General features: G+C 37.4%; 2 protein-coding genes across 2 annotated transcripts; both read left to right on the top strand.

Moving 5' to 3' along the window:
- Positions 1–517: 517 nt before the first annotated feature.
- Positions 518–8,335, top strand: LOC118242754 (neoverrucotoxin subunit beta-like). The gene is made up of 4 exons (XM_035535111.1): positions 518–608; positions 5,602–7,337; positions 7,511–7,642; positions 8,243–8,335. Exons 1-4 carry the CDS (start codon positions 518–520, stop codon positions 8,333–8,335), a joined length of 2,052 nt encoding a protein of 683 aa, XP_035391004.1.
- Positions 8,336–8,469: 134 nt separating this feature from the next.
- Positions 8,470–11,958, top strand: LOC118242711 (galectin-4-like). The gene is made up of 7 exons (XM_035534957.1): positions 8,470–8,663; positions 8,782–8,895; positions 10,821–10,922; positions 11,060–11,148; positions 11,343–11,538; positions 11,658–11,771; positions 11,874–11,958. Exons 1-7 carry the CDS (start codon positions 8,535–8,537, stop codon positions 11,925–11,927), a joined length of 798 nt encoding a protein of 265 aa, XP_035390850.1. The 5' UTR covers positions 8,470–8,534; the 3' UTR covers positions 11,928–11,958.
- The last annotated feature ends 678 nt before the right edge of the window (positions 11,959–12,636 follow it).

Below are 12,636 nucleotides of genomic sequence, written 5' to 3'. Positions count from 1 at the left end.
CAGAAGGGCTCCAAAAGGCATATTTATATGCATATACACGCACACTCAGAGACACTGACTGTTTTAGACTGAGAGTTAAATTTGAAAAGCCAACAATTCTCACCTCCAAGACAAGGTAAGATGTGATGTTAACAACTATTAATTGTAAATTGATGGTATTAACATCCTTGCCTATATTTGTATAGGAATTGCTGGATAAAGAAAAATATTTTCTACATTGTCTATTGCTATATTACACCACTAATTCACTATTAACTTGATCACTAACTGAGGCTATGTCTGCATCTGATAACTGTCCACTTAACCGGTATTTGCATACTTTTGTATTTCATGCTGAGAAACCAGAGTAACACATAAATATCTACTCTAGACCTTTTAACTTGTACCTTATACTTTTACCATTTATCTTGTACTTTTATCGTGCTTTTGAGTAATAATTTAAACTTTTAAAATAACCCAGAAGCAAAGTTTTAATATATTCATGTAACAGTTCCTTCTCTGTATTTTTATTGGCAGTATGGAGCCCAAAACCATTGAGATCGCGGCCTTAGGGAGACCCCTATATCCTGGCATGTTGTACGACTGCCGCAGTGATTCCTTCATTACAGGTAAAATGTTCATTATTTGCTATATTCCACAATCTATATTTCAATTTATATGTAACAAAAGAAAACTCTATTGCTGCATGCTAACATACAATAAACTAACATAAATGTATTAGCAAATGTATACAGAAAACAGTACTTTAGTATCATTCACATACTGTCTTTTTTAGTTAGCTGAGTTCAGTAATACAATAGCTTTATTTTTACAACACATTCACTGAAGCATAGCATAAATTAGGATTTCTTTTACTCTTATTTATGACAAAATTATTATATTTTATAGGTTTCAATTTTTTTTCTATATGAATCTTTGGAACTTTATTTTCAAGTTAAATATTCCAGTATATTCCAGTCAAATTGGCTTCCTCAATTTTCTTCGCATTCTTCGCCATTGTTTTAGTAATGGTATAATGACAATATTTAATTATTTTTCAGTTATTATATATATTTCATTATTTCAAGCTTTATTAAAATACAAAAAGAAAATACAGGAAATATGTACACAAAATAAAAAACCCACAAACTTCAGAAAGAAATGGATTCTACAGGCAAAAGTCAATATTTAGTGTAACCTCTCTTGGCACTAAACACATCTTGAAATCTTTTGGGGAGACTGTCCCAAATGAAATAGTCAGACAAATACAGGTGTTAGCAATGACATTAATAAAGGTTCTATTCCATTTAGGTTTAAGAGAGCCAAGTTCCTCTATTTCTCAAGTGTAAGGGGAGGTCACACTAAATACTTGCCACTGTTTCCTGGAAGCTCTTTTTTTTTGTTTTTAATACTGCATACAAATTTCCTGTCTTTTCTGCTTGTATTCTAATAAAGAGATTGGGAAATAATTATATATAGTTATTATACAATATATAACCACATATTACCCCAGCATAAACCACTATGCTGTAGTGGAGACTGATATGCCCCTTCCTAACAGTGAGATCCTCTAGGTCCAGGTCATTGTCTTTACAAGCCAGTTCTGATAGAATGTCTATGTGTAAACCATTATGAAAGGCCACTAGCAAGGATGCTTCATTATAGCCACTTCCAATAGCTAAGGTGCAAAACTCTAAGCCCTAGTCTTGGCAAGTAACTCCCTGTTAGACCCTTCCTTCATGAGGATGTTTAAAAACAGCATGAAATTCCCATTCAAAGTAGCCATAAGACACGGTCTGCATCTTTGACCACGCAGCCATGGGCCAATCAAATGCATTGCCTGTCAGACATGATATCACAAAAGAGATTTTTGCTTGGTCTGAAGCGGGGGGAGTTGTTAAAGTACAAGGAACATTGTAACAGAAATCCGCTACAGTCACTGGGTCTGCAGTCGTACTTATCAGGATTGGTTATCAGAAAAATCTACATGCAACCATTCTCCAGAAATACCACACTGAATACACTGTGTTTTTAATCTTTATTTATGGATCACGCCTGTCCCTTTAAACAGCCTTTTAAAGAAAGCTTCTGGTATAAGATAACTTAAGATTTTATCATAGAAAATTCAATTACCATCAAATCAACTGCATGACACATTTAAACAGTATATACAATGTTTATCAAATTGCTTCACAAGTGTTAACCAGACTTTGTGCATTTGGAGAGGTTTTGGGCACATGCTCTGTAGCTCCTGAGTATTTTCATGTATATGCTCAAAATGGTCCACTTTATGTGACAAGACCCTGGTGAATCAGGAAATGTAGAGCATGACTGAAATTTCATTTCCAGCATCCATATACACATTGTAAACACCCCCCCCCCCCCATGCCAGCAAAAAAAGATACTTTTTTGGTTTTTTTGACATTTTCTTCTGTATTAGATGAGCTCAAATGGAACCTAAATTAGGGGGAAAAACTCTGGATGAGAATGATTGTGTCACGGTATGGCCCCTCCTCCCAAAAGTCTCCCTGTGTGTGTGTGTGTGTGTGTGTATGTGTTCGTCATCCATATAGCCATGCCCTCCCTGTGTTTCACACCTGCTCCTTGTTGTGTGTTTTTAGTGTGCGAGTATTTAAGTCTTTTGTTTAAGTATGAATATTGTCTGTGTTTAAGATTACATGTGCCTGAGTGCTACGTTCGATGTTTTATGCGAATAAACATTTTGTCCTGTTTCTCTCAACTCGTCCCCACATCCTTCTCTGCCTCCTCGCGTTACAGAATGTCTTGGCCCAAGCCAGCTTCAATTAAATCTTGAATGATCATTGTGCATGTACAATTTCAGATAACTAGTGTTAAAGGGTAGAAACAAACTGTTTAAAAATTAGCAGCATTTGACACAATTAACTAAGATATTTTAATGAACAGGCTCGAGTACACGATCAGTTTAGACAAACAAGTTCTTGCCTGGCTTAGATCTTATTTGACAGACTATTACCAGTTTGTCAGCGTAAAATGGAGATGTTTCAGAACCTCTTCAGAAGATATTAGGAATGCATCTTTATATATGCTGCAGATCATCCAGATTAAGTCCAGATTAATTTATTTATGATGTCTCACATATAGTATAGCTAATTTAGTGTTTTATTTTATTTTTTTTATATTTAATTTGTATTAAGGTTATAGATTAGTAGTTTATTATTTCAATGTTTATTCAATATTTCCTATATGAAGTAAGTAAGTAAGCTTTTAGCTCTAATGAAAGGTGCTATATTAGAAAAAAAAAAAGTATTAGAAAAGCAATTCGTAGTTGTCACGCCCGCAGACCTGAGCGTTCCCCGTTTCCTAGGCAATCTAGTCACTTCCGGGTTTTCATCAGTCTCCATGGTTCCGTGTCTCCTCCCCTTTGTCTCCAGTTGTTCCGAGTTTGTCCCTAATTGTAGTCCTATTTAAAGCTTGTTTTTGCGTTTCTTGTTTATCGGTTATTATGTTTAGGTATTCCCCATTTGATCCCGTTTCTCGTTCCTATTTCTGCTGTACTCCCCCCTGCGCTCCTTATTTATGTTGCTTTCCTTGTTTAGTTCTCTGCTGTTCGCTGTTGTACTGTCTCTCTCTTTTTGTCTACTCTGCGTTCCTGTTAATATTTGCTTGTTTCATTCCGCTCTCTTTTCCCGTTCGGTGTTCTCTCGTCTCTTAGCTTTGTTTAGGTTTCTCTTTCCCTGTTGATGTACGCAAGTGTTGTCTGGCTTTCCTTTTTAGTTCTACTTACCTGTTGGTCAGTCATATGTAGCCCAGTTCTGTGTACTCCCCTTTAATTCTAGATATTTATCATCGTTATTCTTCCCTAAGTGCTTACGCCCCCTTTACCCAGTTCTCGCACTCATCTTGTTAGCCCGTTGTTCTGTCTGTCCTTTGTTCTGCTCTTATGTGTATGTTTCTGTTATTAAATCTCTTATTGATTATATTCTGTTAGTCACGTTCTTTATGGCATCCCTAGTGAGTTCTGTTCCGCATAACATCCAAGGCGCTGGCACTTCGCAAGTGTGTTCGCTCATCACCTCTCCAACGTTACAGTAGTAGATGCTCCCAAGATATTTCATCATTTTCATGAATGTTACACTGTAGTGTGAACTAATAATTTATGATTGTGGTCAGTGACGATGCTGCAGGGCCTAGAAACTTTGTGCTCCAGCTTTCTTGTGAAATATGAGGGAATTAATTAGTCAAGTCTTTAGCTGAATAATTCATGATAGCTTGCAGCTAATGCGCCCTACGACACCCAGAGTCCTAGTAGTTATTGCACTGATAAGAGAAAAAGCATAACAGCACTAAATAATGCGATTGAGAATAGAACAAAGGAGTAGCACCTGTGTATAGGTCATGACTGTTTAACTGGTGTTTATTAAACATTTTATGTATAAGGATACTTCAGAGTGATCAATATCACTAATTTAATAAGTAGCCAGATTATTAATACATGCTTAATACATGCAGAGTCTCTGCACTGCCTAGTTTGCCGCCTTGCTTCTGTTTACATGAAAATGTTCAGTACGCTCTCAAAACGGGCACAAACTGTAACTGCGAGCAATGCCCCGCAAGTTGGGAGTGGTTAGCAGAAGTCAAAGGAGAGGAAACTGAGAAAGGAGGAAAAGACAACAGTATGTCGCCCAATCTTTTACAAAGAAAGGTAGGTGTAGTCTGTAAGGGGTGGAAATTACCCTGATTGTTATGTCTGCTTCTCCCCAGTCCTGCCAGCGCTCCCACAAACTACACTGCTCATAATTGTGTAGGTATTTAAACCCCTTTGTGTGTCTTACTCAGCGTCCAATAGCATGTGCCAAGGTGTTGTTTCTCCGTTTGCCCGTTGTATTCTGGTTTTCAAGTTTGTTACTTTTTTTTGTTCGATAAACTTTCTTCAAAAAAGTCTATTTTGTCTGCCTGGTTTGATGATTTATCTGATTTTGATGTCTGCCTATTTATCTGACCACAAATTTATGTTGCAGTTTCGGTTACCTATTAAAACCTGGGTTTTACCTGAACCTGCTTTGACTCTGCCTCAGTCCACCTGGTCTGATACTGTAGTAATTGATGATTTACTGAACCTATCTCAATAAAAGTGTAACGCGTGATGGCCCGAGTTCTGAAGGGGGCAGGACGCACAGACTCCAGCCACGTGGACGAACATTTATTAACATATAAACACAACGGCACTCACACGTGTTACAAACAAGGAACATGAAACGGTTAACGATAAACAGGAATAAATCTACATTAACACGTTACGTCAGCAATGACCAACGACACTGCCCACGCTGACGTGGGTTTAAATACACGGACAGGACGAGGTGCAGGTGTGTGTAGGCGTGGCCACAAACGAGGAGCCTCCCACTGCATGTGGCGGGCCAAACCACGTGACTCGCGGAGGCGAGCGTTCCGTGACAAAAAGAGTTTATATAACAAATATTATCAATCACACCAATGGAAACGTATTTATGCGGGTATGGTTACAGATCATTTTCAGGTTTGAGATTTGAAGCGTGGACATCTTTCTTAAATTCATTGCAAAGTGTCTAACTGTTTCAGTTTGTCAAAGAAGAATAAGTTCCTTTCTCTCTCTTATTTCAGGTCTTACTTTATGGGACAAAGAGTCATTAAATAAGGATTTAGATGTGCACCGGCAACCAAAGACAGATCTAAAATTCTGCTTTTCTGACTTCCTCCGTGATAAAACCAGCCTGCTAGATGTGAGTGCCTCTCTTAAAGCCAGCTTCCTGTGTGGGTTGGTGGAAGTTGGAGGGTCAGCCAAGTACCTGAATGATAAAAAATCCTCAGCACGTCAGTCTCGCGTTACTATGCAGTACAGCCAGACAACAACATTTGAACAACTTACAATGTCCCAACTAGGCAAAATTGTCTACCCACAGGTGTTTGAGGAAAAGTCAGCCACTCATGTCGTTACAGCTGTATTGTATGGAGCTCAGGCTTTTCTGGTGTTTGATCAAACAGCCACAAAGAATGAGGCCACACAAGCAATTGAAGGGAACCTAAGTGTAATGGTCAAGAAAATTCCAAAATTTTCCATTGAAGGAGAAGGAAATCTGAAGATGAATGAGGAAGAAAAGAAACTGGCTGAAGAAATCAGCTGTACCTTTCACGGAGACTTTGAGATTGAGGAGAACCCCACCACATACATGGAAGCCCTGCAGCTGTACAAGAAGTTGCCATCTCTTCTGAAGAACAGGGAGAATGATGCTGTACCAGTGAGGATTTGGCTATATCCCCTTGCCCGCTTTGATACTAAAGCAGCTCGGCTAGAGAGAGAAATCAGTGTTGTACTGAGCTCTAAAGTAGAAGATTTGCTGGATAAACTGGAAAATGGAGAAAGAACATGCAGTGACTTAATTAAAAACACAACAGCATGTGATTTCCAGGATCTGATGGAGAGGCTGAAGTTATTTCAAGAATCCCTCGGTGACTACAAGATGCTGTTCCTTAAAGCCATATGCAGGCTTCTTCCTGCTATTCGGGGTGGGGAGCAGAATGACCAGGCACTAACTGATGTCCTGATCACCCACAGAAAGTCCCCCTTTACAGCTACCAGACTGAAGAAGTGGTTGGAGAATGTTCAGAATGAAGTAAATCTGCTGGATTCCTACACCAGGGAACTGAGTGATTGCCCAGTTGTAACATCCTCAGGCCTCGACCAAATTGTCTTTAACCCACGGGTTGATACAGTAATATGCTTCTCCTTCACCTCTCTGAATCAAGACCCATATCTTTCATTGCTGGCCAAATATCTGAAGGCAGATGAGTTTGAAAAGCTGTCCGCACTTCCTAAATCAAATGGCCAAGACCTCCCATCATGGTTCAACAATCCTGACATTTATGAAAGAATGAAACATAACCTTTCCCTCTTCAAAGGATTTTCTGAGGCAAACAAAGAAAATGAGGAAGTCAGATTTGTCATTGCCTCAGTCTCTGACCCCTCCAATCCTGGCACCTCCATCCGCCTGTATAGAAAAGGGAAAATGGTAGACAGCAAGTTTCAGCCTGTGTCTAAGCCGCCTGCACCCAGTGTGGACGTCCAGAATGGGAATGTGGTCCTGAAGCTTCAGGAGTCCCCAACGGGAGTGACACTGCAGTACCGAGTGGAGTACAGAGCTGATTCAGATGATGCTGACAGATGGGAAATCATAGACACTCCAGATGCACAGGAAACCTTCACACTGACAGGACTGCAGCTAGCACAAAGACACTGGGTTCGTTACAGAGCGGTTAGTGAGGTGGGAGTGAGTGAAACCAGCAAGTCCGTCTTCTTCTCTTACAAAGGGACGCTCAGTGTTCCAGTTGCAAAGTCATGGGTAAGTGAGGATTTCTTCAGATTTATAGCTTTAAAAAATTACACTGTGCACAAGACTTCATATAACTGGAAAAGCAAGATAAAATACAAATGCATAAGCACACATTTCTATAATAATTAAACAAATTAAATATGATAATTAAAAATAAAAGAATATTATTTCGTTTCCTATAGAACCAGACCACTTTGTCCCTCTTTAATGAACTAAGGAAGAAAATAATGTCCAGCTTGGGCACCTCTTACTGGAGTTTGTCAACCATCAAATCGGAAGTTAGAAATCTATCAGACTTGAGTACCAAAACAGTGGTGAGTAACACTATAAAATAAGGCAAGAAAGTGCAATAAAATCACTACATTTACTGAGTACCTGTGTGTCTGTAAATACCCTTAAAAGAACAGTGTAACTTTACAGTCAAAACAGGACCATGTGGACACACTTTCTTTACTTTTTTTACTTTTTACTTACTGTAAACCAAGGACTCAATATTTTCCTTGTCTATAGTTTCAATGATGTGTCAGTCAAGAATTATTTTCCAGAATGCCATGAAGATCATTTAAGGTTCAAATCCCTAATGATATTTGGTTATATAAAAGCCAAAAAGTAAAGATTTTTTCAATTTTATTTATTTATTTATTTATTTATTTATTTATTTATTTATTTATTTAACCTGGCACTGCTCCCTCACTGAAGAAATAAATGGCTTGCCAAGTCAAATCACATGCATCAATAATAAAAAAAAAACAAAAGAAAACTGCAGGGTTTTTTGTCATTTAGGATTGCATAATTGCTGTGGATAGGTTTAATTCATAATCATTCTTTATTCAGAAGTGAATTATCCAGTCTACAAAGTTGTAAGACAGCACCTGAAAAAGCTGGTACACTCTAAATGCTTATTTTCACTACAGAACAAAAGCTATACCGAACCCATTCCTGGAGGGTTGAAACTGGGACAGGCTTTGTTCTTCCAAGGTGTTGTTCCTTCAGATTGTGAGAGGTAATGCTTTCATGATACTGGCCAACACAAAAACAATAAATATGAAATTTAAATTAGCTTTTACATTCTGGAATATTCATAGATGTTTGAATAGTAATACATTTTCTTTCAAACTGCAAATTATTGTCTGTTGCAGGTTTGTGATAGATCTGAAGACTGGGACAAAGGATGATGGTAACATTGCCTTCCACTTTAGCGCATGCATGTCCCATGTATGCTGCGACACCTTCAGGAACAGAGCATGGGAGAAGCAGTACAATACTGCCTGGAGTCCATTTGCCAAAGGAGCAGCCTTTGATATGTTCATGGTTATTAAACAAGAAGGCTATGAGGTGAGACATTTGCAGTAGTGGAAGAAATGGAACAAACTGTAAGTTAATGGAATAATAAGATAATAAGGAAATGGATAATTAAATAAACTAATAAAAAATAACCCACTTTTTTGTTTAGGTAATTGTGAATGGCCAGGTGTTCTGTATGTTCAACCACCGTATGCCACTGGAGAGTGTGTCTAGACTTACAATCTGGGGAGATGTCTTCATGAACACCTTTGGCATCGTTGAGGTAAGCCATTTTCTAGTTCTGTGTGTTCAGCTACCGTATGCCACTGGAGACAGTGTCTGTACTTCATGTCTGGGGAGACCTTTTCATTAACACCTTCGGTATCGACATAAGCCATTTTCATATGTTACTTTCTTTGGCATGAACCAAAATGACTTCTTCTAATCATTCATTAAAATACAAATTACAATTACAATTCACAACACCTTTTGTCTGTTTAGTGGTTTGTTGACCAACAATTAACACTTTTATCCATCAAGTGGACAATGTTAATCTGAACATCATCATTCCTGCTCATGTTGGAGGACACTGATCATTTCTATCGGCCTCAAATAGATAATAATCAAAACATTTTTATTGCTTTGCTTTCTCAAGTATAATAAGGCTTTGTAACATTTAATGGTCATCATTTCTCATTTTTTATTGGATCTATTTATGTGTTTTCATCAGTTTCATGCATATATATAAAAAAAGAAAACAAACAGGAAATACGAAAGGGAAAGGAGACAGAAAAAAAACAATAAAAGGGACGGAACTCCCCCCATCCCACTGTACCCTAACATCATCACAGATACAGATCCACAATATGTCAACAAGCACACAAATAAAAGTAGCTGAGCTCAGTGACAATAAGATAAATGACAATAGTGGTAGTAATTATGTTGGTCATAAGCTCTTATAATCCATTAATATAGTCCATTTTTTCCACATAAGTAATGACAGGCTGCCAGATAGAGTAAAATCTTCACCATTTATGGTGTAGTGGATTTTTTCTAAAGTCAAATAATACATCAGATTTTTAAGCCAGTGTTTAAATGTAGGCAGGGACTTTTCTTTCTATTTAAGTAGTACAAGTCGTCAAGTACAGGAAGGTTGGAAAAGCTATCATACTTTTGGCTGAAATGTTTAGAAGAACGTCCTGCGATATCACACCATAGATTGCTTTTTAAAGTAAACATGCAGCTTTTTTTTCCACAAGCATTCTCGTGTATTTTCTTAGCTCACTACTTTTAAAGTCATGGAACACACGTACGGTACTACATGTGAATTGTAAACTGATGATAAGTCACATGGATGAGTGGATTTGATATTTGCTTGCTGGTCCCACTGATTCTAACACAGCAGTTTGTGCTTAATGTACGCCATAAATAAATGAATGTGGATTGTAGGTTCAGAAGGATGAACACTCACTTTTAAAGAGTTAAAGAGATTTGGATTTGTTGTAAATAGTAGAGATTTTATACGCAAATCCCAAATTAGAGATGTACTTTGACATTTTAATGAGCTAAGAGAGAAAATTTAGTTAAGCTCTTCTAGGAAAACGTTTTGATATTTGATAGAAATTTGGTGCAAAACCATTTCCCACCTGATCCTCTTAATATTACCTGTCATATCACTGGCAGTTCTACCTCATTCCCTGTTCTCACTATTTAAGTACCACAGGTGCCCATGTCTGTCGCTTCACACCGGAGCTGCCACAGCGGTATGCCCAGCTCTCTGTTTGTGCTGCCAACGACAGCTTTTCTCACTGAGCATCCTGTCCGTACTTCCCTAAGCGCCTTTTTTGTATTTTTGCCTTTTGTTAAGTAAACATTGTTCCCTGTTTTCACCACTTGCATCTCACTCATCCCAACATGTCACATATGGACAAACGCATAAGTGTATTATGTTGGACAAATGCAAGAAAATAAATTCAGGTGTATATTTAATAATATTTAATAATATCATTATTCTACCAGGTGCTGTTCCCTCTTTCACCTACCCTAAAAATCCTCACTGAAGAAATGAGCTGATAAGTCAAATCATATGTATAAGTAATGACAAACTGTGCAGACTTTTTTGTCCTCAGCTCTATTTAGAATGGTAGAGTTGCTGTGAATAAATTTAATTCATAAACATTTCTTATTTTATTTTACTGTTTGGTCCAGCACTGGAGTACATCTACCTTTAGTAAGGAACCAACATCAGGAATCTCACGTGGGAAATTTTCTAACATCCAGTCAGAAGTGACTTCTCCAGTTTGCAACCCTGTAAGACCTCACCTGAAAAAGCTGGACAAAAATCCCTGTAGTCTAAATGATACATAAACACAAAGTTGCATTTTGAAAAATTCATCCATAGGTGAGCTTTATTATTGCTACATTCTCAATGCTTATGATTACTTCAGAGTAAAAACTATACAGGACCAATTCCTGGAGGGTTGAAACCGGGACAGGCTTTGTTCTTCCAAGGTGTTGTTCCTGGAGATTGTGACAGGTATGCTTTCATGATACTGGCCAACACTTATACTGGTGTTTCGTTTTGTTTTTTTAGCAGAAATTCAAAATATGGAGCACAAAAACAAATGTGAAATGTATCACTTTCAGATAAGCTGTTACATTCTGGAATATTCATAGATGTTTGAATAGTAATACATTTTCTTTCAAACTGCAAATTATTGTCTGTTGCAGGTTTGTGATAGATCTGAAGACTGGGACAAAGGATGATGGTAACATTGCCTTCCACTTTAGCGCATGCATGTCCCATGTATGCTGCGACACCTTCAGGAACAGAGCATGGGAGAAGCAGTACAATACTGCCTGGAGTCCATTTGCCAAAGGAGCAGCCTTTGATATGTTCATGGTTATTAAACAAGAAGGCTATGAGGTGAGACATTTGCAGTAGTGGAAGAAATGGAACAAAATGTAAGTTAATGGAATAATAAGATAATAAGGAAATTGATAATTAAATAAACTAATAAAAAAATAACCCAATTTTTTGTTTAGGTAATTGTGAATGGCCAGATGTTCTGTATGTTCAACCACCGTATGCCACTGGAGAGTGTGTCTAGACTTACAATCTGGGGAGATGTCTTCATGAACACATTTGGCATCATTGAGGTCACCCATTTTCATATGATTCTTTGGCATAAACCAAAACATTTCTGCCAGTCATCCATTAAAATACATGTTTTGTTGTCTAACAATACTTTTCTCCACCAGGTGGATGTTGTTAATCTGAAGGTCACCATTCCTGCCCATGTTTGCGGGCACTGATCATTCCCAATGCTGTAAATCAGATAATTATCAAAACATTTTTCTTTGTGTTATTTGCATCATTTAATCAGAATTACATCTCCCTTTTCAATTAAACTGTAACTTTTTTCACTAAGTATTCTTCTGTATTTTCATAGCCCACTTCTGTTAGAAGGTAATGAAATACCGTGCTACTGTGCTGCAGTTTAATTGTAAACAGTATCCTGATGATAACCTGATAATATGGATTGCAACTGATATTTAGCAGTTTGTGCTTAAATTAGTGAATAAATATGTATTGTATGTTTACAGGCATGAACTGTGCTTTTAAGGAATTAAGAGTAGATGTTTATAGTGACATTCCCATGTTAGAGATGTCTGCTTTGCTATTTTGGTTAGCTAAGAGTTAAATGCTCTGTTAAATGCTTTAAATGTAATTGAAATCACTTGTACATTGTAAAAAAATTCAAATAATTTCTTTTCAACTATGGAAGTGGTTAACTCTGGACATTATTTCTATACCATGTGTGCTAATTTAAGCAGTGTGTACTTAGTGATATTTTATGATATACACATTAAGCTACTGTTAAAATAAATAAATAAATAGAAAAGCCCGCTAATCAAAGCCTAGTGAGACAGTATCGACATCGTGTTCTGTATAGAACAAACTGAAAATGAAAAGATAACTGTTCAGCAATTTCTATTGCATACTTATAACAACAAAAAGATC

The sequence above is a fragment of the Electrophorus electricus genome, chromosome 16 (assembly GCF_013358815.1).
Source record: "Electrophorus electricus isolate fEleEle1 chromosome 16, fEleEle1.pri, whole genome shotgun sequence".
Lineage (NCBI taxonomy): Eukaryota > Metazoa > Chordata > Actinopteri > Gymnotiformes > Gymnotidae > Electrophorus > Electrophorus electricus.
The sequence above is the reverse complement of the archived record's forward strand: the minus strand, read 5'-3'. Positions and strand labels throughout refer to the sequence as shown.